This window comes from Oncorhynchus kisutch, linkage group LG1, assembly GCF_002021735.2.
Source record: "Oncorhynchus kisutch isolate 150728-3 linkage group LG1, Okis_V2, whole genome shotgun sequence".
Lineage (NCBI taxonomy): Eukaryota > Metazoa > Chordata > Actinopteri > Salmoniformes > Salmonidae > Oncorhynchus > Oncorhynchus kisutch.
Window position 1 is genome coordinate 23265583 of NC_034174.2, and position 27041 is coordinate 23292623.

General features: G+C 42.9%; 1 protein-coding gene across 3 annotated transcripts in view; it reads right to left on the reverse strand.

Annotated features, from left to right (window-relative positions):
* Nucleotides 1-7182: 7182 nt before the first annotated feature.
* LOC109876267 (FYVE, RhoGEF and PH domain-containing protein 5) overlaps nucleotides 7183-27041 on the reverse strand; it is a 99914-nt gene continuing 80055 nt past the window's right edge. For 2 of the 3 annotated variants that reach the window (XM_031804334.1, XM_031804266.1), the window contains exons 8-20: nucleotides 16386-16476; nucleotides 16165-16215; nucleotides 15787-15845; nucleotides 13189-13260; nucleotides 12920-12988; nucleotides 10566-10649; nucleotides 10351-10430; nucleotides 10125-10221; nucleotides 9758-9895; nucleotides 9300-9539; nucleotides 9046-9174; nucleotides 8544-8698; nucleotides 7183-8452 (exon numbers count right to left, since the gene is read on the reverse strand). In XM_031804334.1, the coding sequence (XP_031660194.1) occupies nucleotides 8416-8452; nucleotides 8544-8698; nucleotides 9046-9174; nucleotides 9300-9539; nucleotides 9758-9895; nucleotides 10125-10221; nucleotides 10351-10430; nucleotides 10566-10649; nucleotides 12920-12988; nucleotides 13189-13260; nucleotides 15787-15845; nucleotides 16165-16215; nucleotides 16386-16476 (1302 nt within the window). In that variant the 3' untranslated portion in view covers nucleotides 7183-8415. The remainder of the gene's footprint in view (nucleotides 8453-8543; nucleotides 8699-9045; nucleotides 9175-9299; nucleotides 9540-9757; nucleotides 9896-10124; nucleotides 10222-10350; nucleotides 10431-10565; nucleotides 10650-12919; nucleotides 12989-13188; nucleotides 13261-15786; nucleotides 15846-16164; nucleotides 16216-16385; nucleotides 16477-27041) is intronic. The other variant, XM_031804299.1, reaches the window with a different exon arrangement.

A 27041-nucleotide genomic window follows, 5' to 3' on the forward strand; every position in this document is an offset into this window, starting at 1 on the left:
TCTCATCAATGATAAGATGACAAACTCTACAGTGGAAAGTCCACAGATCAGAGTTATCGGATTCACATGGAATTGTTGTTCAACTTAAATGTTTGAATATGAAATTATTCGTGACGGGATGAAATGTGATTTTAGCTTCTAAAATGTGAGAATTGGGTTTTCATAAGGTTAGGGCTTTGCTCAATCAGTGGCCCGCCCCTGTGAAGAGTCATGGGTTATAAAACTTTTCAGACACACCCTTCTCGCTCCACTATATAAAGCCTTGACGACAATATAACCTTCTGTTCCGAGGATGTGAGGACGACGGTCCGATATCAGAATGGTTCAGATAATAACTACAGAACGAAGCCAACATCAGCGTGAGCTTTGGTTGCGAATGGTATGAACTTTGAGCTCTTATTCACTACAGAAGTGATACCTCCTAGTCGTTGAGTTAGCAACAGCAGCTGCAAACGTAGGTTAGGAACGAACAGACAGAGTATCCCGTCTATCACACAACGATGTTACTACAACGTATCCAATTGACCACCAGATACATTCTTCAAAGGACAAAGGACTCGGTTTGGCAACACGGCCTTCCATCTACCACCAACCTACCGAAGCGCAGCTCAGAGTAAATTATTATTGCATTTTCCTTTTCCAAATGGGCGGTAATTTAGAATGCATAAGATACTGTATTTACGATAGCACAGCTTATTCCTTTGGTCCTCAGTCTTTCCGCTCTTTCACTCAAACCCAGCCCCTTTTCTTTTGTGTAACCAGCTGTCATATCTGTTCCGCCATCTAGGGACATTTTCCTTTATGATGTAATTTGTAATCAAGTTATGATTAATTATGTGTATATGTAATTCTGTGTGATTAGTTAGGTATTTAGTAAATAAATAATTAAACCCAATTTTTGTATTGCTGATTCAACTTATTAGCCAGGGTTCGTGAAGATAACCAAGAATTTACAACTTTCAGATGAGACTGAATTAAGGCGACGATTAATATTGACTGCTATTGATGTGAAATATTACTAGGTCTTTAAGAGTATATTCGGAAGATAACAGCTCTATAAATATTATTTTGTGGTGCCCTGACTAGTTAATTACATTTACATGATTAGCTCAATCAGGTAATATTTTATAGATTAGCATGTCATATCACTTAATCCGGCATAGCCAAAGACACGACAGAAGTAATACGGTTGGAATTTAATTGTGAGGTATTCTAGGTCGGGGGAACAAAAGGACTTGGGTTTCTGTACGTTATCACAATCGCACCAAGAGTAGTTAATTATGAAACATACATCACCACCTTTGAGGGCCTTCAACTGTTGAAGGAAGTCCTGAGGAAGAGGTCAGGCTGGTCCTCGCCTCATCATTACAGATGACTGCAAGGCAGAGAGGAGAGCATTAGGAAAGGCATTTCGAGGGGCCAATCTGCTCCTCTACACGTCCCACCTAGTCCAGGCAGTGTGGAGTAGACGGTCTTCGAAGACATAATTTATGCAAGGGAAGAGATGGTTGAGCCCCTGTATCAGCAGCCAAAACACAACCCAGTTGTTGCCGGGTTAGTGTAGTATAACAGTATAATGAGGTGTGATCTATTAGCTTGTATTTTGTTCAGTCAAGACTTGCTGGTCAGTTTTAGTTTTATATAAATTTACCCAGTCCTTGTTTGGGATATGTTGTTATTTGGGGAAACATTTCCCTTATTTTGTCAGCAATATGCAATAGTACAAGACATTGTTCAATTACTTTACCCTAATTACAGGTACAAGAAATTCACAGCCTACTTAGATCAACTGTTCAGTCGTGGAGAGTGTTGAGCACTCAGCTATCGGGAGGGAACGACACATCACTTTGTGGAGGCATAAATGCGGTTCCTTGCTGACATTGCGCCTAGAGGCCTACTATAAGGCACCGATGACAAATGTTGCCCGTGGCCACTGGGAAACGTTCCAGCACTCATGTTCTCGCTCCCAGGGGAGCAACGTCAACCCATCTGACATCAAACAGGGAAGATGTACTAAATACAGGTTCCCAATATTACTAAAATCCATCGTGTGGTCTTTTATTACTTGTTGTATCTTATAGCTTGCATTATAAGTTGTCTATCCTCTCTCTCCTAATGTCTGCCAGATGGGGGAGAAATAATGAAGGCCACCACACCAGGCCAGCAAGATGGCGCCGACAGACATGGCAGCTCTGCTTCTAGCTCCTTAGCAACTTTGCAGTATTTTATTTTTTTTGGTGTGTATGCATTACATTATTAGCCCAGAATGTTTTTTATGTTATTACGTACAGCCGGAAATAACTTTTGGATATCAGAGCGTCGGTAACTCGCCAGCATTACAACCAGGAATACGACTTTCCTGAATTGGATCCTTCATTCGTACCACCCAGGCAATTTAACTTATCCTATGCTGCTCCAAGACACCTCGGAGAAGAAAGATTCTGGAGTGGACTTCTAATCCGACTCAGGAGGTGAAGGGTTACAGAGGGGTATAAGTGGGGTGTGAGCAGCTCATTCTTGATTGCAAGGACAAGGACAAGGATGAGAGGCACAGTCAGCCCACGACAAAGAACCAAGTGCCTGACCCCGACAAAGAACCGCTGCCCCACCCCGCCCTGTGCTCAGCCCCTCAGATCTTTCTCTCCCTCTAAAGATCTAAGGTCTTTTCCTCTCCAGATCTCAGGTCTGGTCTCAGGCTATTTTGGTCTACTGCTATTTCTAGACAGTAGACAGGGCTCAAGCACCAACAGTGTTGTGTGCCTAACCATTTCTTGATCTACAAATACACCTGCATATCAGAGAGAGGGGATACATGTTTGTTTTAACTTAATTTCAAGTGACTCTTTAACAGTCTATGGTTCGAGAACCACCTGCACAGGTATCAGTTTGTTTATTATGACTTTGTCCCACTGACTTTGTTATTTATATAGTCCCAGTAACTCTGTCATATCTATTGCAACACTATTGATTCTGATCAAATATACGTTCTTTGTTTGTCTTAAGTACAGAGGAAATAATTTTCTGCTGAGTTTATTTACTGTACTTTTTAACTACATACTGTACATCAACATTTACATTTACAATGCTGAATTATATGCATGTTAGAGGTATAATCCCATAACACTATTGACATAACCCATAAACACAGGTATGAAGAACACATGTATTGGCTAAGTGTAGATATACAGGACATACGCATGACAAGCTGCATTTTGAACAGACTACTGGAAAATGTACTCTGACAAGCCTGACAGGATAGTCAGTTAACATATGATCTCAAAGAAGCAGAATTAGAAAAGAGTGATGTCATCAACATCTAAAAAAAAACAAGGCAAATAATGTTTCTCTTGAAAATCGACTGTTGGTGCTAAAACTGATATAGGTATTTTTTGTTTTACCATTTTCTTTGCATCTGTTTTTTTTCCATAAAGACTAATTTTGTATATGTAATTTATATACAATAATAATACAATATAGTCGAGTGTTTAGATTATGGTATTAACCTAATTGTTAATGAATTGGACTGCAAAAACAGCATGCCAAAAGGCATCAACATGTGATTGTGATTGCAAAAAGAAACAGTGGAATCACATGGATTTAAGGTGATAGGATGTTATGTGTGTTATATAAATGAATAGGACTCTCTTTTCTAAGTTTAGAGCATTTGTTTTTATATCTACCTGGAAGAGATTGGCACTTAAGACATAATTCATCGTAGTGTTGAGGAAGCTCCTCTGAAACGATAGTTTACCAAGCCACCAATTACTTGACACTGAAAGACCTTAAGCTACACTAAAGATACTTCAAATATATATATTTGACATAAGTAATATTACTTTAAAAAAGTAGTTCACTAACAAACTACTTTGTGAAGAAGTATTATATGTAAATCTGAAAATGTAAATGACTAGAAATTGCAAGAAGAGATCACATCGGGGTCATATGTTAACATAATTTGTAATTTAACCTATTAAATACCACAAAATATATTCCAGGTGAGAATTATGCAGGTTTGATGCCGAAAAGGAAAGAAAATGATTGCCTACTTCACCCAGATTTTCATTTATTTTAGCAAAACAAGTAGTGTGTTGTTTCAGTAGTTAGTTACACCACTACAATAAAATAAAAGATTGATACAATCTATAAAAGATTGTATCATGAAGGAGAGGCAATGCACGTTCCAATTTCATCAAGTAGAAAGGGAAGAGGTAGAAAGGATGCTGTTGTCTCTTTCGGATCAAAAGTCACCTGGTACAGAGTTACAGCTAACCAAATATCGACCCCAATCTCTCATATTTTTAATAAGTGCTTTATGTATGGGGTGTGCCCAGAAGTCTGGAAAGAGTCAAAAGTTATTCCACTACCTAAGTATAAAAAAAATCTGCATTCACTGGTCCTAATAGTCGTCCTATAAGCTTGCTGCCTGTGTTAAGTAAATTATTGGAAAGAATTGTATCTGTACAAGGATTATTTCTCATGTAATGGTCTGATAACGGGTTTCCAGCATGCATGCAAAGAAGAGCATTCTACGAGTACGGCCTTAGCACAAATGACAGATGATTGGTTAAAGATTATGGATGATAGGAAGGAAGTAAGTTGGTGCAGTGTTGCTTGATTTCAGTGCTGCTTTTGATGTAATTGATCATGAACTGTTACTAGGACAACTCAAATGTTATGGGTTTAAGGATGCAGCTCTATCCTGGATGGTATCTATCCTGGAGAAATCAAAAAGTGTTCTTTAATGGTAGCTTTTCAAATATTAAAGATATACATTGTGGTGTTCCTCAAGGAAGCTGCCTAGGCCCACTGCTCTACTCTATCTTTACTAATGATTTACCTTCAGTAATGAACAAATCAAGAGTGGTCATGTATGCTGATGACTTTACAATGTATAGTGCAGCATCAGAATGTAATGAGCAGTGAACTAAGAATGGTGTCTGAGTGGGTTGACATTAACAAATTAGTGTTGAACATTTCTAAAACTAAATGTATTGTATTTGGTTCAAGATATATGCTTGCTGATGACCCTCAATTGACTTTGTCGATGAATAGAATACATGTAGTGAAAAAACAACAACTACTAAGCGTCATGTTGGACGCAGCTTTATCATGGTCAGAACACATAGATAATATTGTTATTAAGATGGGTAAGGGAATTGCTATTAGAAGAAAATGTTCAGAGTATGTAACAGCTAGCACTCTGAATCAGGTGATTCAATCCCTGGTCCTATCACACTTAGGGTACTGTCTGGTTATATGGTCAATCCCTGGTCCTATCACACTTAGGGTACTGTCTGGTTATATGGTCAATCCCTGGTCGTATCACACTTAGGGTACTGTCTGGTTATATGGTCAATCCCTGATTTTATCACACTTAGAGTACTGTCCAGTTATATGGTCAATCCCTGATTTTATCACACTTAGAGTACTGTCCGGTTATATGGTCAATCCCTGGTCTTTTCACACTGTCCGGTTATATGGTCAATCCCTGGTCTTATCACACTTAGAGTACTGTCCAGTTATATGGTCACCTGCCGCAAAGAAAGATATAAAAAAGCTCCAAATGGCTCTAAACAGGGCTGGTAGATTACCTCTTCATTGCTCTAAACAGGGCTGGTAGATTACCTCTTCATCGCTCTAAACAGGGCTGGTAGATTACCTCTTCATCGCTCTAAACAGGGCTGGTAGATTACCTCTTCATTGCTCTAAACAGGGCTGGTAGATTACCTCTTCATTGCTCTAAACAGGGCTGGTAGATTACCTCTTCATCGCTCTAAACAGGGCTGGTAGATTACCTCTTCATCGCTCTAAACAGGGCTGGTAGATTACCTCTTCATTGCTCTAAACAGGGCTGGTAGATTACCTCTTCATTGCTCTAAACAGGGCTGGTAGATTACCTCTTCATTGCTCTAAACAGGGCTGGTAGATTACCTCTTCATCGCTCTAAACAGGGCTGGTAGATTACCTCTTCATTGCTCTAAACAGGGCTGGTAGATTACCGCTTCATTGCTCTAAACAGGGCTGGTAGATTACCTCTTCATCGCTCTAAACAGGGCTGGTAGATTACCTCTTCATCGCTCTAAACAGGGCTGGTAGATTACCTCTTCATTGCTCTAAACAGGGCTGGTAGATTACCTCTTCATCGCTCTAAACAGGGCTGGTAGATTACCTCTTCATTGCTCTAAACAGGGCTGGTAGATTACCTCTTCATTGCTCTAAACAGGGCTGGTAGATTACCTCTTCATTGCTCTAAACAGGGCTGGTAGATTACCTCTTCATCGCTCTAAACAGGGCTGGTAGATTACCTCTTCATTGCTCTAAACAGGGCTGGTAGATTACCTCTTCATTGCTCTAAACAGGGCTGGTAGATTACCTCTTCATCGCTCTAAACAGGGCTGGTAGATTACCTCTTCATTGCTCTAAACAGGGCTGGTAGATTACCTCTTCATCGCTCTAAACAGGGCTGGTAGATTACCTCTTCATTGCTCTAAACAGGGCTGGTAAATTACCTCTTCATTGCTCTAAACAGGGCTGGCAGATTAGCTCTTCATTGCTCTAAACAGGGCTGGTAGATTACCTCTTCATTGCTCTAAACATGGCTGCCAGATTTGCTCTTCATTGCTCTAAACAGGGCTGGTAGATTAACTCTTCATTGCTCTAAACAGGGCTGGTAGATTAGCTCTTCATTGCTCTAAACAGGGCTGGTAGATTACCTCTTCTCTGCCAGATTAGTTTATTAAAATGCATCAGAATCTCTCATGGCTTCACGTTAGAAACAAATTACTATCTAGTCTTCTGATTTAAAAAAAAAAACACAGTATTTTTCTGTCCAATTAGTGCATACTAGCAACACGCATAACCACCAAACCAGACAGGCAAATTCAGTGCAGCTAAAACAACTCAAGCCAAGGACAAATCGCCTTAAATCTACAGTTTTATATAGAGCTATAGCTGAATGGAACGTTTTACCAATCCATATTTCTCAGGCAAAAAGTTAATAGACCTACAAGAAGAAAAAACAAACATCTAATGTGATAGACCATATGACTGGACAGGAAATAGAAAACATCTAATGTGATAGACCATATGACTGGACAGGAAGTAGAAAACATCTAATGTGATAGACCATATGACTGGACAGGAAATAGAAAACATCTAATGTGATAGACCATATGACTGGACAGGAAATAGAAAACATCTAATGTGATAGACCATATGACTGGACAGGAAATAGAAAACATCTAATGTGATAGACCATATGACTGGACAGGAAATAGAAAACATCAAATTGAATATTAAATTTGTTTTCTGTCAGGTATTTTAATTAATTCAACTACCACCAAGCTACTGCAAAATATAGTTAAATTACTAGTTAAACTACATGCAGTTCACAACTCCCCAAAACGGATGAATTATCATTTGAATGAATGATAATAAGGATAATAATGTCACGTCAGGCACATTCTTTCAGCCATAACACACTGCATTCAAGTGGAGACTATTGGCCCATAAAAATGTAGTCACCCTTTTAAAAATGTTTAAAAACTATACATTCAGCTATGAAATATACTTCAAAATGATGTTTTGTTGAATAATACTAATACTGTCTGTAACATTTCACATTCTGTCATTGTTATTACAGGTGTAAACCTACGGTGTAAAATAAGTACGTTTACATAGAGTACAGAAAATACATTGGGCATGATGTAACATCATGTAGTAACATTTCTATACAAATAATTATTATATCTCACTTCAAAATATGGGAATTGAATATTATACTATATATTCCAAAAATGACATGACTCTTATATGTTCTCATACAATACATAAGCTGTTCATATTAACTTGGTATTGTTTAAACAGCATCAAAAAGCCTATGATATCAAAAACAAAACCCATACCAAGTTGTTCTATGTACATACACATCCATGGTAGAAAAGGAGTGTCAGAAAGTAAAGATAAGTCTGTGAATGTACATGGCACTGGAGACTGTCAATGGAAAACGTTGTAAAAACACATTGTCTATGAGCTTTCAGACACAGGAGTGGAATTTGTGGCATGTTGTGGCATGCAGTATACTCATCTGAGAGGTTTTCACCTTAGAGACTCCCAAGCAGTAATCTCACGCTTGGATGTTTGCCCCCCCCAGAGTCTGCATGATCTTCTTTCTGCCTGTAGATGGCATCCATGTCAAAGATGCTCTTGCACAGAGACGTGTATTCTTCCAGAGTGAGAATTGGTCCAGTGCATTAAGGGATGGATTATAAGAATGATATTCAATGTCCTTCAAGAGAAAATACGTTTTCATAGATATTCCATTTAGGCATTGTGAGGGACAGCTATAAACCAGGACAGAGAGCGTAGGTAGGTAGGTGATGCACAGCAGGGTCAGTCTGTGCAGACAGGCAGATGTTATAACACTGTGGCCTCCTCCATGGCATTGACCCACCTGTGAAACACAAGTGAACTACATGAACACCATGGACCTGTGTGTGTGTGTGTGTGTGTGTGTGTGTGCGTGTGTGTGTATTTATCCTGACCTGCGGGCAGTGTGCTGGTCATCTGCTCTAAAGGTGTAGTATAGAGTCTTCTTGTGGTAGAGCTGAAACACGTTGAAGCTCTCCTCACCCTCTGGCCTCTCTGTCAGCTTCACTGTGAAACCCTGCAGGGGCAGACTCTCACATGCCACCTTGTCCTGTGTTGAGAGAGAGAGATTCATAAGGGACAAGTCACATATTCAGCTGTATATACCAATGATATTTGTAAAACATTCTGAGAAGCATGGAAACTAACTGCTCAATTGTATTCATGAGTTCAGTTGTTAATGATACTGCTTGTTCAAAATGGTAGCTACAAAGCTTGATACAAAAACACACAATAAACAGTACAAAAAAAAGAAAGAGAAAGAGAGCACAGAGAGACTATGTAGAAGCTTTTAAGAGAGTCAAGTATAGTATAGGCATAATGTGAGTATATTAAGGGTGTGTGTGTGTGTATGTGTCTCTGTTTGGGGCTGGTGTGGGAGACTCTGTGCCCCCTCACCTCACGTGCTGTGAAGGTGTAGAGCACCTTGTCTTTGAGGATGAACCACAGCCTCTTCCACTTCCTCTTGCTCTTCTTACGCCTTTGCAGGCTGCCACTCATGGCCGAGTCCTCAGCCCTCAATGCCACCTGTAACAAAGACTCACAGGTCAATGCCAGGAAGTTAGCAGGGTCTACCATAGCTGCCTGCATCAGTGCAGAACGTCATGACTACAAAGATGGGTCAAAGGTCAAATGTGATGAATATTGCAGACCTGGTTGAGAGGGGAGGTGCTCTTCCTGCTTCTCCACAGGCTTGGGGGCTGTAGGCTCTGGAACACAGCTGAGAGGGGCCGACTGGCCCGGTGGGTGCAGGGGCTGGAGTTACCACACGCCCCTGAGATACTGACACCTATCTTCCTGAGCTCAGCGTAGCAGTGGTCACACACTTTGGCCATTCTGTCTTTGAGGTACTTCAGAGGATACCTGTTCCTGGAGCAGGCACGACACACAACCTGGGTTTGGATAGAGAGAGAGAACAGGTATGAGAGTGGAGAGAGAGGGGTGATCCGGGGAGTGTTAAAGCATAGGTAGACAGCGACTTTCTGGCAGGATAATGTAAAACAGTGGGTTGGGCTGGGGTCAGGATGTTGTCCTGTAACAGCAGTGTGAGTGAGGGGTCCTAAAGCAGCAGTAGGAGTGAGGGACGCCTACAGTAAGGTGTGTGTCTCACCTTCCCACAGGCGTTGCAGTGGTGGCGTCTCAGGGTCAAGCTGAAGTCAGAGGTACAGTTCATACACATCATCACATGAGACAAGGGCACCAGCACTGGAGCTGCCTCCCCCAGGGCCATCCACAGCTTCTCACGTCCCTGCATGGGGAAACGACATTACCACAACGTTACCACATTCTCACAACAACGGTACAACAACATTACCGCAATGTTACGACAGCGCTACGACAATGTTACAATAACATAACAACAATGTTACGATAACATGAACCTTATTTGCATTTCATACATCTCACACGTAAAATGTTATACAAGTGAGCTTCAATGGTATGTCCTGTACTGAGTCATTCAGGGGTGAACTCATTACCTCACTGCAGGGGCCATCAAAAGTACACAGGCCTGCAGCATGGTCTGCTATGGCCCGACTCAGTGTGTGGAACCAGTCCTCCCTCTCTCCACAGGAGCTAGGGACACAGAAACAGATATGTGTTGAGGCTGTACACATAATTATACATATGTACATAAATACTGTATCTAACCAATGGACAAGCCTTGTACAAAGCCCCAGACAGGTGTCCTCTGCTTTGACTCACCTGGCTGACAAGGTGATGGTGACGTCAGACACCTCGATCCTCAGGGCATTGAGCACGTTGTCTATGACAGGTATACTGACCTGGGAGAACAGGACACACAGCACAGCATAGCACATTCAGCACACAGTGAGCACACACACACATACACAAGACACGCCAGAGGTCAGGGGTGAAGGGTCAGGGAAGGTCATCTCTGTAGGAGGGGGAGGACTTACCTTCATCCCAGACAGATAGAGAGTGTTCTTCAGCCTGTATTTACCATCCTGCTGAGGGTAGGTGTACAGCATCACGTCATTCATCTAGTGGAGACAGAAGCAGATGGTTACAATCATAGCTTATTGTTTGCATGGAAAGCTTGACTGCCAGCCTGAAATGTATATCTCATTTAAATATCTGGCTAGTGTATCTCTGATGCCACAGGGGGGCACTATAAGCTTTTGCAATTCATGGGGAATCTCCTGAGTTGCACAAAACAGCTTTGGATTTCCATATTATTCACACGTATACCCCTCAAACCAGACATTCCCATGTAACACACAGCAAAGGCTACATGATAAAAGTCCCCAATGTTTATTTGCTCATCACACCCAATATACTGTAATCCTCAGAACTTCAGCCTATTAAGTTAAAGGGCCTTATTTAGAGTGGGACAAAAGTGGTGACATCATTGGTCATACATAATGTTTGCTCTAAACCTGCGTGGCCCATAAGGCAGCATCCAGGAATTCTCTGCCCGTTCCCAGCTGCTCTGAGAGCATGCCTGATCTGGATGGAGGCTCTGAGAGCATGCCTGATCTGGATGGAGGCTCTGAGAGCATGCCTGATCTGGATGGAGGCTCTGAGAGCATGCCTGATCTGGATGGAGGCTCTGAGAGCATGCCTGATCTGGATGGAGGCTCTGAGAGCATGCCTGATCTGGATGGAGGCTCTGGGAGCATGTCTGATCTGGATGGAGGCTCTGAGAGCATGCCTGATCTGGATGGAGGCTCTGAGAGCATGCTTGATCTGGATGGAGGCCCTGAGAGCATGCCTGATCTGGATGGAGGCTCTGAGAGCATGCCTGATCTGGATGGAGGCTCTGAGAGCATGCCTGATCTGGATGGAGGCTCTGAGAGCATGCCTGATCTGGATGGAGGCTCTGAGCGCATGCCTGATCTGGATGGAGGCTCTGAGAGCATGCCTGATCTGAATGGAGGCTCTGAGAGCATGCCTGATCTGGATGGAGGCTCTGAGAACATGCTAATCTGGATGGAGGCTCTGAGAACATGCTAATCTGGATGGAGGCTCTGAGAGCATGCCTGATCTGGATGGAGGCTCTGAGAGCATGCCTGATCTGGATGGAGGCTCTGAGCACATGCCTGATCTGGATGGAGGCTCTGAGAGCATGCCTGATCTGAATGGAGGCTCTGAGAACATGCCAATCTGGATGGAGGCTCTGAGAGTAAGTACAACCAAGTACAACCTATAAACTCCATTTTGACCATGCATTAGATGCCCAACTACAACACATTCACTTTCCCAACACGTTTCTCTTCCTCTCTTCTGCTTCAAGTAGAAGAGAGGAAGACAGTGTGACAGGGCCTCTCTCTTCTCCACCCTCCCCTAATCCCTTCCTTCACTCATGGCTCTCTCCTCTCTAAGACTCCCCTTTGGTTACCATGACAGTGCCTTGATGGTTGTTGAGCGCTGTTCCTCAGTTTCACTAAGTGAGTGATGGCTTTCATCCTCTCTGTTTGGACTTTCCTTAAAGGCCCATATATTATACCTAATGCCCCTTTCCAGCCATCTACTCCAGAGGAGCTACCCAGTTACTCACACACACATCAGTCTCTCAACCATCACTCATAAACAACCCAGTTTAGAGAGACACATGGAGAGAGAGACATGAAGACACTAGGAAAGTGAAGAAGCAGAGAAAGAAAATAGCTCCTCAATGGGCCTTTCTCCCTCTCATCTCCCATCTCTCTGATTCCTATTCTCTCTTTCTTGAATTGTTCAGATGATTTGTGTTTAAAGTGTTATTGTCTATACTGCTGTGTGTGCATGTGTGTGTCTGTGTGTGTGTTTGACTGCTGAAGAAACAACTGAATTTCACAATATATTAATGTCACATTAATAATTCCTACACTTTTCTTCTAGCCCATCTACTTCCTTAAGACTGTGTTTTTATGTCTCCCCCCCATCCAACAGTGTCTGGCCTTCACAGCCCTGTCAGTCCCCTCTCTGCACAGGAAGCCAGCATCCAGTAACCCACACCAAACATCCTGTGAGTAAGAAGGACCCTCGAAAACAAGCCCTGAGAGAGGGAGGTCCCTGGCTGGGTGTGGTGGGGCCCTGTAGCCTTGTCCTCCTGTCTCCCAATACATTCTGCCTCTCTAGGCCTCCCTGCTTTGCAACTCTCTGCCTCGCTATGTCTCCCTCTGTATCTGATTGCCTCTACCAGCCTGGACGACACCCCACCCTTCTATGATCAGAATAACCACCATGTGTGAAACTGAAATATTAGATAGTGAAAGTTATAGTTCTAATGATACAAGGAGAGCATAGTAGTTAGACAGGTAGTAGTTACCAGAAACAGGTGTCTGGGCTGTCTGCTTTTCCTCGACACTTTCCTTAGGGTGCCTTCCTTCACAAACACCTGCAAACACACAGAGAAACAGAGACGATGTTAGCAAGAGGGGCTGCCTATACTGTAGTATCACTGGGCTTTTAGTTCCTGTGTGGGAAACCTAGTAGGCCACGGTCTGAGATTGCTATTATTCACTGTTTATGTTATGTTTGTGGAACAGAGTAACACTGTCCAGAGATGGAGAGGAGAGAGAGGCAGACTGATCTCACCCTTCCTGGCTTGAGTAGATCTCTCTTGCCTCTGACACTGTACTCAATGTGGACCAGCCGCAGCAAGTTCTCCTGTGTGTCAGAGAGAAAGGGCGAGAGAGAGACAAAGATAGGAGAGTGAGAGAACGAGGGATTTTCCTGTGAGAGAAAGAAAGAAACTCTCCTGGGTCTGTTTGTGAATGAGAAGGAGGGCGGCGGAAAGGGATGTGCTGCTGGAAGCTGAAGGGAGTGGAGCAGATAGAGGGATCCTAAAGGGGGTGGAGCAGATAGAGGGATCCTAAAGTGGGTGGAGCAGATAGAGGGATCCAGAAGGGGGTGGAGCAGATAGAGGGATCCTGAAGGGAGTGGAGCAGATAGAGGGATCCTGAAGGGAGTGGAGCAGATAGAGGGATCCTGAAGGGAGTGGAGCAGATAGAGGGATCCTGAAGGGAGTGGAGCAGATAGAGGGATCCTGAAGGGAGTGGAGCAGATAGAGGGATCCTGAAGGGAGGGGAGCAGATAGAGGGATCCTGAAGGGAGTGGAGCAGATAGAGGGATCCTGAAGGGAGTGGAGCAGATAGAGGGATCCTGAAGGGAGTGGAGCAGATAGAGGGATCCTGAAGGGAGTGGAGAAGATAGAGGGATCCTGAAGGGAGTGGAGAAGATAGAGGGATCCTGAAGGGAGTGGAGCAGATAGAGGGATCCTGAAGGGAGTGGAGCAGATAGAGGGATCCTGAAGGGAGTGGAGCAGATAGAGGGATCCTGAAGGGAGTGGAGAAGATAGAGGGATCCTGAAGGGAGTGGAGAAGATAGAGGGATCCTGAAGGGAGTGGAGCAGATAGAGGGATCCTGAAGGGAGTGGAGCAGATAGAGGGATCCTGAAGGGAGTGAGGCAGATAGAGGGATCCTGAAGGGAGTGAGGCAGATAGAGGGATCCTGAAGGGAGTGGGGCAGATAGAGAGATCCCGAAGGGAGTGGGGCAGATAGAGGGATCCTGAAAGGAGTGGGGCAGATAGAGGGATCCTGAAGGGAGTGGAGCAGATAGAGGGATCCTGAGGGGAGTGGAGCAGATAGAGGGATCCTGAGGGGAGTGGAGCAGATAGAGGGATCCTGAGGGGAGTGGAGCAGATAGAGGGATCCTGAAGGAGGTGGATTATGTGAGAGACGGGAGAGATGGTAAGGATTATGTGAGAGACTGGAGGGATGGTAAGGATTATGGGAGAGATGGTAAGGATTATGGGAGAGATGGGAGAGATGGTAAGGATTATGTGAGAGATGAGAGAGATGGTAAGGATTATGTGAGAGACGGGAGAGATGGTAAGGATTATGTGAGAGACGGAGAGATGGTAAGGATTATGTGAGAGACGGAGAGATGGTAAGGATTATGTGAGAGACGGAGAGATGGTAAGGATTATGTGAGAGACGGAGGGATGGTAAGGATTATGTGAGAGACGGAGAGATGGTAAGTATTATGTGAGAGACGGAGAGATGGTAAGTATTATGTGAGAGACGGAGAGATGGTAAGTATTATGTGAGAGACGGAGAGATGGTAAGGATTATGTGAGAGACGAGAGAGATGGTAAGGATTATGTGAGAGATGGAGAGATGGTAAGGATTATGTGAGAGACGAGAGAGATGGTAAGGATTATGTGAGAGATGGAGAGATGGTAAGGATTATGTGAGAGATGGAGAGATGGTAAGGATTATGTGAGAGACGAGAGAGATGATAAGGATTGTGTGAGAGACGGGAGAGATGGTAAGGATTATGTGAGAGATGAGAGAGATGGTAAGGATTATGTGAGAGATGGAGAGATGGTAAGGATTATGTGAGAGACAGGAGGGATGGTAAGGATTATGTGAGAGACGGGAGAGATGGTAAGGATTATGTGAGAGACGGGAGAGATGGTAAGGACTATTTGAGAGACGGAGAGATGGTTAGGATTATGTGAGAGACGAGAGAGATGGTAAGGATTATGTGAGAGACGGGAGAGATGGCAAGGATTATGTGAGAGACGAGAGAGATGGTAAGGATTATGTGAGAGACGAGAGAGATGGTAAGGATTATGTGAGAGACGAGAGAGATGGTAAGGATTATGTGAGAGACGAGAGAGATGGTAAGGATTATGTGAGAGACGAGAGAGATGGTAAGGATTATGTGAGAGACGAGAGAGATGGTAAGGATTATGTGAGAGATGGAGAGATGGTAAGGATTATGTGAGAGATGGAGAGATGGTAAGGATTCTGTGAGAGATGGGAGAGATGATCTGTTTCAGGATGATCTATGTGAGGGTGTTTGTGTGTTTCAAATTATACGTCATGTCTTCTCTCACACTGCACCCTTTGTTACGATGCAACTGGGATCTTTTGATGACATCATCTTTCCTCACCCTCTCATTAATCAATAGGCAACAGAGCCCAGTGAAAGTAAAGAGACAGGCGTCTCCAAGATCATTGACGTGGTTTCACTCACAATACTGTTGTCATCCAGAATGAAGAAGGAGTTACACAGGGAAAACCTGAAATCTGAGCTGTCATGTATACCACTAGCAAACACTTGAATGAACAAATGTACACAGTAGTCTGAAATAAATACAGAAACACCCATACACACTGACATACCCCTTGCTTGAGATTGTCATTAGCCTGGTCTGCCACCTCTGACACGATTACTAAGGCAGCTGAAGCAGAGAATGGAGAGAGAAACAGAATGGGTTAATGCACATCAATATGCTGGGAGTATACACAGCTTTGTTTGTCCCGGAACAACTATCCTCTGATATTATATCTAACAGCCTGTGTGTGTGTGTGTGTGTGTGTGTGTGTGTGTGTGTGTGTGTGTGTGTGTGTGTGTGTGTGTGTGTGTGTGTGTGTGTGTGTGTGTGTGTGTGTGTGTGTGTGTGTGTGTGTGTGTGTGTGGTGTGTGTGTGTGTGTTTGACTGCTGAAGAAACAACTGTATTGTTAAAGTATATTGGAGAGTCTACAGAGTAAGACTATACCTTGTGTATCCTCATATTCTTTAGAATCAGGGGAAAGGTTGTTTAAGTAATCTAGAAAAAATGATGGCACAGACAAATTAGTCAAAAACATAAACTGGTTAATAAGGTGTAGAATGCCACATACTGAAACAATATTCAAGGTGGAGAGCCATGATAGGGTATGCACATGAAGTTAGTATTACAATATTGCAATAGTACACCACGAGGTGAGTATAGGGTACCTGTGAGCAGCATGCGGTACTGGAGGACTCTCACAATGACCTGCAGCAGCTGATGCCGCAGTGGGAACTGAGGTCCATCTGGGCCCTGCTTCTGAACACATAAACACATTGTCAGGTTAATACATGCTCGCATTCTTAACTGGAACATACACACACGCAGAGACATAAACACACAACCTCACACAAGCACATAGATAATACAATGCACACACTACTCTGCCTAAGTGACCTCGGGTTCAAATGTCATAGATGAAAAAGGGAATGCTTATATAACCTTGCTAGAACGTTTGACCACCAACCTGACCTCTGAACCGACCCTATACTTCTGCCCTATGGAATTACTTAAGGGGAGAAGGGAGAAAAAGACAATAAGAGAAAGATTGTTTTTAAATCCATCAGGGGATAATTGTGTCTGACAGATCTGTATTCCCAGTCCCAGAGGTCTATAATACAGAGGACCCAGAGCAGTGCACTCCTAGAAAAAAGGGTCCCAAAATGATTAACCCTTTTTGGTTCCAGGTACAAAGAACCCTTTAAGTTCCAGGTAGAACTCCTTTGGGTTCCACATAGAATCCTATGTGTAAAGGGTTCTACCTGGAAACCAAAAAGGGTTCTTCAAAGGGTTATTGTATGGGATCAGCCGAATAACGTTTTTAGGTTCTAGATAGCACCTTTTTTCTAAGAGTGTGGGAGCAGGTACACACATCAGCACTGACTGAAGATCCTCCTAATCCAATAGAGCCCCGTTCCTCATTGGAGAGGGAGAGAGAACACCCCACGGGACTGAGACAACCATCCCTTAATTTACACTGGGTGACTGTGGAACATACACATGCACGCAAGACTCACGCATACCTATGCACACACATGCACCGGGCTGGTGAGATAATATTGCTTACCCTGTAAAAGGGAGAATTAGGTGCCAACACACACCTTTGTCTTCATTATCAGAGATGGAGCCTTGAAGAGGCAGAGCAACAATTTGGAAGCAGGATTCTAGTGTCAACTAAATTCTCTTTCGCTCTGTTTCACTCTCCCTCTCTTTTATTCCACTCCCTCTCTCTCTAAAGGCCCTTTCCAGGATTATCTCTATCAACATAGGAGCCTGCTTAGGAGACTGATGGTCTGGATTTGGTAGGGCTCCAGTCCTCTCTGTCATAATAACCAACAGAGGACATGGAAATCAGATTATATCCCAGAGAAATAGAACTGGAGTCAATGTAAGCAACCTAATCTATGATCCTTTAACTGTTAGCTCTGAGGGTATTGTCAGCAATAATCATATGCCCATATATTGAATTTCACTGTTTGCACTGAAACTGTCTGCCTTTAGGAAGAAGCCCACTGTGGGCAGCCCATTGGCTTAAATGTCACTGACATGTCTACCTTGGATCAGCCTCTCAGAATAGCACCAAAAACAAGCAAGCGAACCATAACCCATATTAACATATGTAGCGTGAGGAACAAGTTTCATGAAATTGACAACTTACTGATATCAGAAAATATTCATATTCTGGCCATCTCTGAAACACATTTAGACCATTCCTTTGATAATGCAGTAGTATCTATACATGTCCATGGTTATAGAGCATACAGGAAAGATACACATGGAAACGGAGGAGGTGTTCCAACAGTGTGTATGTCCAGTGTCAGATTCCTGGTAGGCTGAGAGAGGATCTCATGTCAGATGATATAGAAGTAATATGGCTACAGGTTGATCTGCCTCACCTAAAGCCTTTTCTCATAGGAAGTTGTTATAGACCACTGAGTGCTAAAAGTCAGTATTTGGACTATATATGTGAAATGCTAGATAATGTATGTGATTTCAACAGAGAGATATCTTTTCTGGATGCCCTAAATATTGACTGGTTGTCATCAAGCTGTCCACTAAAAAATAAGCTTTAAGCTATAACTGACGCCTGCAATCTGGTTCAGGTTATCAGTCAACCTACCAGGGTATTTCCAAACAGAACAGGAGCTAAATCATCCACATGTATTGATCACATCTTTACTAATGCTGCAGAAATCTGCTCTAAAGCATTATCCAAATCCATCAGATGTAGGGATCCTAATATAATATCTAGAAAAAACAATGTTCCAAAGACTGGACCTAAAATTGTGCATAAGTGATCATACAAGAGGTTTTGCAATAATACCTATGTTGAATGTTTGTTGAGCTGATGTGTTTAATGAGGAACAACCTGACGCAGCACTTGAAGCATTAATGTAACTGCTTCTTCTGGTTACTGATGGGCATGCACCCATTAAGAAACGGACTGTTAGAATTGCAAAACACCCATGGATAGATTCATTGAAAAACTGTATGGCTGAGAGGGATGAGGCAAAGGGAATAGCAAATAATTCTGACATCACAGCAGACTGGCAAACATACAGTAAATTGAAAAATCACATAACTAAACTAAACAAAAAGAAGAAGAAACTATACTATGGACCAAAGATAAATTATATAAAGAATGACAGTAAAAAGCTCTGGAGTACTTTAAATGAATTTCTAGGCAAAAAAGGTCCATCTGCTCCATCCTTCATTGAGGCAGATTGCTTGTTCCTCACAAAACCCTTTGATATTGCCAACCACTTTAATAACTTTTTTGTTTTCAAGACATGGAAAACAACAAAACACTGAGCCTTCATATTCATGCATAACGGACCAAATAATGAAAGTATTGTAGTTTTCCGCAATGTGGGTGTGGAAGCGGTGAAAAAATGGTTGCTATCAATAAATAAGGACAAGCCACCTGGTACTGATAAACTGGATGGTACATTTCTGAGGTTAGTAGCAGAACACATTGCCACTCCTGTTTTCCACATCTTAAATTTAAGCCTAGAAAACAGTGTGTTCCCTCAGGTCTGGAGGGAGACAAAGGTCATTCCGCTGCCCAAGAGTAGCAGAGCACCCTTTAATGGTTCAAACAGCCGACCAATCAGCCTGTCACCAGCACTTAGCAAACTTGAGGAAAAAAATGGTGTTTGACCAAATACAAAGTTATTTTACAGAAAACAAATGAACAACAGACTTTCAGCATGCTTATAGGGAAGGGCACTTAACATGCTCGGCACTGACACAAATGACTGATGATTGGCTGAAAGAAATTGATAGTAAGAACATTATGGGAGATGTTTTGTTAGACTTCAGTGCAGCTTTTGATAGCTTTGATCATAACCTATTGCTGAGAAAACGTAGGTGTTATGGATTTTCAATCTCTGCCTTATCATGGATTGAAAGTTACCTATCTAATTGAACACAGAGGGGTTTCTTTAATGGAAGCCTCTCTAATGCAAATCCAGTTGAGTGTGGTGTACTGCAGGGCAGCTGGCTAGGGCCATTATTGTTTTTATTAATGACAAGATGGCGACCGGCAAGTTCGGCATGGTGGCAGCACTTTTACTTTATGTGTTTGTGTTAGATGTTACTGGAAATAATTGCATCTGCAATTTAGATGAAAGAATAGTACATTCTCAGCAACTTCTCAGTCATGCAAACACTTTTGATGGCATCCAGCACTTCGGATTTGGAAGGAATGTTAAACACCAAACTTTCATAGCACCTTGGCACAAACCAAAACGATCATTGAAAGCCAGTCTGAAATCTCAAATTAATGGTGGAGATCTTATAATAACTCTATGCCTTCTCTTATCGGGTCATATCCATCAATGCCCTGGACCTCACTTTATCACAAACCCCATCAAACGGCCTATGTACCCAGGCTCCTCTTGCGAACGGTGGATAACGAGTAACAGCAAAACTTTGGTATGTTTGGAATGTGCGCAGTGGATTCATTTCAAATGCAGCGATTCTAGCTTGGGGTCAATGAAGCTTACCGTTGCTGTCTGTGTGCTGTACCCGTGGGGCGTGTGAGCATTGAAGGTGGAGTAGGAACAGACGATTTACCGAGGGTGGAGAGTGCACCGGAGGAGGGGGGGTCCACAGCGGAGTGGAGGCCACCAGAGGCGAGTGACCGGGGACACGGTGGTGAGGACGATGGAGTAGCACCTGGGGAGGGGTGCTCCATGGCAACAGAGAGGCCACCGGAGGCAGTGCAGTGGGAAGATGGCAGCGCAGTGGGAGGCGAGTTACAAGTGGATCGGGAATTCAATGAGGCCTTTGGGGAGAAGGGCTTACATTTTGTGCACTTCAACGCCGAAGCCTACTACCGAAGATCGATGAGATACGCCTGTTAGTTTGCAAATCAGAGGTGGGTGTCTTATGTTTTACTGAGACATAGTTGGATTCATCTTTTTGTGACTGAGAAATTGAGATAGATTGAGGTAATTACTCTGTTGTCAGGAAGGATCGGAATCGGAACGGTGGGGGGATATGTGTGTTTGTAAGATCAGACATTGCTTTTAACGTCAGATCAGATTTAAACGCTAATCTGGAGATTGTCTGGCTGGATATCTGCCTTCCCAAAACCAAGCCGATTTGGTTGGGGGTGTGTTATAGGCCGCCCAAGCAGAATGCATTCTATGAAGGTTTTGAAATTGTGTTGTCAAACTGTAATGATTCCCTGTTGAAGGAAATCATTTTGTTAGGAGATTTCAATACTGATGTCTGCAAAAAGAATAGCCCAACCCACAATGTATTTATGCGCTTTTGTAGATCACTTGCTCTGACCCAAATGATAAAATATCCCACCAGGATATGTGAAACAGTGCAAAGTACGATTTACTTAATATTGGTGTCTGATAAATCTAAAATATCACAGTGTGGAGTAATAGTCTATGGAATCAGTGATCATTTTATTACATTTTGGAGAGGATTTTTAAAGATATATTTAAGTGTCACAAAACCGTTAGAATCAGAGGACTCAAAAAATACTGTGTTGAAAAGTTTAGGCAGGAAGTGGGAAAAATTGACTGGTCACCTGTGCTAGATAGTGTAGGGGTAGACAGTGCCTGGGAAGTCTTTAAATGTAGATTACTTGATGTTGTGAATGTGATGGCTCCCATTAGACTGGTCAGGGTAAAGCAGAGATCTAGCCCTTGGTTATATCATGAGATTCTAGAATATATCCAAGCAAGGAATAAAATTAAAAAAAGAATGCTCAAGAGCAGCATGATTTTGTCCTATATAAACGTCACAGAAATGAAGCACAGAGCAGGATGGATGAAGCTAAGAGGGGTTACTTTGCTGAGGAAATAATTGAGAGAAAAAAAGTCCCTAAAAAGATTTGGAAATCATTTAAGGAACTAGGCTGTAGTAGTACTACCAAAAACAAACTAAACAGTATTGGACAGAACATCAGGGGGGAGATGGTACAGTTGAAGTCGTAAGTTTACATACACTTAGGTTGGAGTCATTAAAACTTGTTTTTCAACCTCTCCACAAATTTCTTGTTAACAAACTACAGTTTTGGCAAGTCAGTTAGGACATCTACTTTGTGCATGACACAAGTCCTTTTTCCAACAATTGTTTACAGACAGATTATTTCACTTATAATTCACTGTATCACAATTCCAGTGGAAGTTTACATACACTAAATTGACTGTGCCTTTAAACAGCTTGGAAAATTCCAGAAAATTATGTCATGGCTTTAGAAGCTTCTGACATCATTTGAGTCAATTGCAGGTGTACCAGTTGATGTATTTCAAGGCCAACTTCAAACTCAGTGCCTCTTTGCTTGTAAAAATGAGTCCTATAACAACATAATCTGAAAGGCCGCTCAGCAAGAAAGAAGCCACTGCTCCAAAACCGCCATAAAAAGCATGCAATAAAATGCAAATTAATTACTTAAAAATAATACAATGTGATTTTCTGGATTTTTGTTTTAAATTCCGTCTATCAAAGTTGAAGTGTACCTATGATAAAAATTACAGTCCTCTACATGCTTTGTAAGTAGGAGAACCTGCAAAATCGGCAGTGTATCAAATACTTGTTCTCCCCACTGTAGGTCTGTAACAGTTTGGCTCTAGGGTGTCACCCCCTTTGAAGAGGGGGATGACCGCGGCAGCCTTCCAATCTTTAGGGATCTCGGATGAAACGAAAGAGAGGTTGAACAGGCTGGTAATAGGGGTTGCAACAATGGCGGTGGATAGTTTTAGAAAGAGAGGGTCCAGATTGTCTAGTCCAGCTGATTTGTACGGGTCCAGGTTTTGCAGCTCTTTCAGAACATCTGTAATGTGGATTTGGGTGAAGGAGGAGCTGGGGAGGCTTGGGCGAGTAGCTGCGGGGGGGCGGAGCTGTTGGCTGATTTGTGTGAGATGGGGAGGGCATCTATCTTAGATTGTAGGACTGCTGGGGTGTTAAGCATATCCCAGTTTAGGTCACCTAACTGAACGAACTCTGAAGCTATATGGGGGGCGATCAATTCACAAATGGTGTCCAGGGCACAGCTGGAGGCTGTCTCCTTTGGCAGTTCTATCTATCTAGCCTGCTAGCATGCGGGCGACGCGGTGTCTAAGTTAGTAGCCCGGGGCTAGTAGAAACGTCTGCTCCGAAGTCCGACAGAGGCCGGTTGAAGGCACAGCGGATGGAGAATTCGTCGGCAGACCAGTCGTGGTGGGGCGGCGGGGCGCCGTGTCGACAAAGCCAGATCCAAGCCAGATGGCGAAAGAGGTATTGTAGTTGTAGTAATTTAGTTTGCTAGCCGAGAGATGCGCCTGGCTCACGGCTAACTGGTGCTAGCTTCGGGGCAGGGGCGTTAGCCACTACAGCCACTCGGTAGCAGCGGTGATCCGGTGCCAAGGTACAGAGCTTACAGCAAGGATCCGGTGGAGTAGTGGGTTCTAGCCGTGTTTGGGTGGAGTCCGGGTGAACAACTGAGTAGGCTGGGAGTTGGGCCTCAGGAATAGCTTCGGTACTGGGTAACTCGGTGGGTGCTAGCTAGCTGTGAAGATCAGGAGTAATGGTCCAGGGATTTCGGCAGGAATCCGCGATGTAGTGGAGAGACAGTCCGATACTGGTAGACTGGCGAGTATTATCCAGGTTGAAAAAAAAAGGTCTGGTATCTGTGTGTAGAAGGTAAAGGCCGCTAGCAGTGGCTAACAATGACTAAATATCTTGTAGCTAATTAGCTGGTTAGCTTCTGATGGCTAGGTGGTTCTCAAAAAATTTAAAAATAATAGCGGTTCCGTATCACATTGGGTGAGGCAGGTTACCTGAAGGTATAATTGAATTAAAATGGAAAAGAGATTGAAAATAAAATTGAAATATATACACAAAAAAATAAGAAAAATACAGAAGTACACGAGAGGACGAACAAAACACGTCTGCACTGCTACGCCATCTTGGAAACAAGCTAATATTATACCTCTGTATAAGAAGGGGATAAAGTCTGACCCTGGGAATTATAGGCCTGTATCTATCCTCTGTGTAACATCAAAGATCCTGGAGGGAGTTGTACATGAGCAAAATGTATGAATATGTTAACAAACAGGGTCTAATGTATGATTTTCAGTCGGGTTTTAGAAAAACATACTCCACTGATTCATGTCTACTTTACTTGACTGACTTCATCAGCTAAGAGATTGATGAGGGAAATCTCTGTGGAATGGTACTGCTTGACCTACAGAAGGCCTTTGATACAATTAACCACTGTCTCCTAATCTCCAAACTGGAGGCACTGGGATTAAGTAGTATTCCTAGGCTGGGTAAAGTCATATTTATCAGGAAGGGAGCAAGTAGTAGAGGTTAATGGTTCACTGTCTCAGGCAAAACTAATGAGTTGTGGCATTCCGCAGGGTAGTGTGCTTGGGCCTTTGCTGTTTTTATTGTATATTAATGATATGAAAGATGCTTGTTCTTGCCATCTTTTTCTTTTTGCGGATGACTCTACACTTCTGCTGTCTCACAAAAGTAAAACTACGTTGGAGAGCATACTTAGCACAGAGCTTACTAACATTAGCAAATGGCTTGTAGATAATAAGCTATCTCTGCACTTAGGGAAAACTGAAGCAATTAGTTTTGGATCCAGACCTAAGTTCAGTAGTTCCTCTGAAATTAGTGTGGAATTAGGGGGCGATGTGCTGAGTGAGCATGTGTGAGCATGGCCAATAAAGTTAATAATAAAGTTAAAGGTTAATGCCAGGACTATGTTTTTGGCTAGAAAGTCCAAGCTGCTTGATAAGGACTCCATGAGTGCTAGCTACTGCCCTCATTTAATGCCATTTTGACTATGGTAGTACTTCCTGGTTTGGGGGCTTATCTAAACTTATGAAGGGGAAGCTCCAGATATTTTTATTTTACCTTTATTTAACTAGGCAAGTCAGTTTAGAATAAATTCATATTTTCAATGACGGCCCAGGAACAGTGGGTTAACTGCCTTGTTCAGGGGCAGAACGAAAGATTTTTACATTGTCAGCTCAGGGATTCAATGTTGCAACCTTTCAGTTACAAGTCCAACGCTCTAACCACTAGGCTACCTGCCGCCCCAGAGAGGACATAGTTTTTATGGGCAGAGGCAACTCATAGCCCAGAATAAGCAGATCAGGGATGTATTGAAGGAGAGATCACATACAGACATAGGCAGGAGCTGCTTTCAGGAACTAAACTGGCTGCCTGTTGAGGCTAGGGTGTCCCAGATTAGACTAGGTTTGGTGTACAGGAGTATTTATGGTCCTGCGCCCAGATATCTGATTACTTTCCTCATGTTAGGGATGCACACTATCACAGCACCACATCAGGTGTTGCTGATGTGTGCTTATACAGGTTCAGGAGTAATGTTGGGAAAGGTACTTTCTTGTATACTGGAGCCTCAGAATGGAATGAGTTGCTTCTGCCTATAAAAACAACGTCCTCTCTGGGCAGCTTTAAACATAAAGTAAAAATATGTTTGATGTCCTCTGTGCCCGTATGAATAACCCCTATGATGTAACTGGAATGATGAGATAGATGTTCTTCTTCTCTGTTTTGGTTTTATTATATCACTGTGTTCGATCTTGTCTAGCCATCTTGTCTCAAGAGGACCACAATGGAAATAGGTCCCAGACCTCAGTGTTATGTCAATAACATGTTTGTCAATCTCTCTTGGCTCTAAGTTGTGGAGAGCTTGACTGCATCACTACTGATCTTTGTGCGAGGTGTTGAAGGTACCGAACCATCTGTTCAAACAGTTGGCACACAGTTCAGACACTCATCGGTAGAAGACAAGACATGCAATCAGCAGTCTCTTCACAGTCCCCAGCTCCAGAACAGAGGCAGGGAAATGCACAGTATTAAATAGAGCCATGACTACATGGAAATCTCAGCCACCCCAGGTAACTAAAGCTAGCAATAAAACCAGATGAAAAACCAGATAAAAGAACACCTTACGGCACAACGAGGACTGTGAAGAGACAGACATTTTGATACATGTTGTACTGTATTATGCATTTTAATATATAGGAGGGTGACCTTGCACGAGCCTTGGCTAGTGTGACCCGGATTGGCTCATAGGGCACGAGCCATCTACTGTTTCTGAAGCATGAGGCAGAGGCAGGATAATATGTAGTATTATATACCATTATGTAGTATTATGTTGTGTTATGTATTTTATGTAGTGTTATGTATATTATATTAGGTATATTATGTTGTTGTTTTGTTTCCTGTTCGGACCCCGGGAAGAAAATCCCAATAAAATACTACAATACATTCGCTCAGTGTGGTTTCCTTTAACCTTTGGATTACCCTTAAAATGTTCCCTTCCCTGTTCAATAACAACATCCCTTCACAAAACCTTACGGACAGAACACCAACTCCTTAAGTGTCGCTTGTTCATATAAATTGTGATCCAATTGAAAGGCGGAAGTGGCTTCTGTGGTGAGCCAAAGACAAAAATTTGTGAGTAGTTGTTTGGGTTAGTGAGCCAAAGAGAGAAGATGTCTGCAGTTCACATGCCAGTGCGCACACACACAAACACACACACAGACACGGCCAGCTGATTCACTGGCTGCACACACAGCTGATCTAATTGGGGAGTTGTAAAGGAGGCTGCATCTCTAATTAGCTTGTGTCTGCCTCATTGCCCAGCTGCCTATACTGGGATTTCACACCATCACACTGTCTTTATCTCTCTCTGTGCACCTGCTGCATCACACACACACACACGCACCTACGCACGCACACACACACACAGTACATAGCAGCACAGTAAACAACAAATTGGCTGAAGAGGGGCTAATCCTGTAAGGTCCTATGGTGATCTGATCACAGCCCGTAGCTACTTCATCACTGTCATCACCACATCCACAATGAAATTACACCCCACAACACAAGACTGCTGGACCAATGCTTAAAGAGCTTAACCCTCCATTTCCAGAGAGAGAGAGAGAGAGAGTGAGAGAGAGCCAGAGAGAGAAAGAAAGAGAGAAAGATAGAAAGAAAGAGGGAGAAAGAGAGAGAGAGAGAGAGAGAGAGAGAGCAGATGAAATAATATGAAGGACAAACTCCTTTAAGCTATCAAAATTAACAACAAAAACAAACCAATTAGGAAGAGATATAAAGTATACATAAATCATCTACATGGTCATCTGACATAATAACAACCACTTCCTGCATTGATCACTGGCTAAACTGCCATAGCAGGATAAATAGTAGGATAAACAAGGCCTACTGTCTCTCTCAACTGTCTGTCTGTGACATTGGTCTCTACTGTCCCAGAGAGCCCTGTGTGTTACATTACAGGGAGGTCACACAGAAGGAGTCCCCTGGCAGTCCCCACA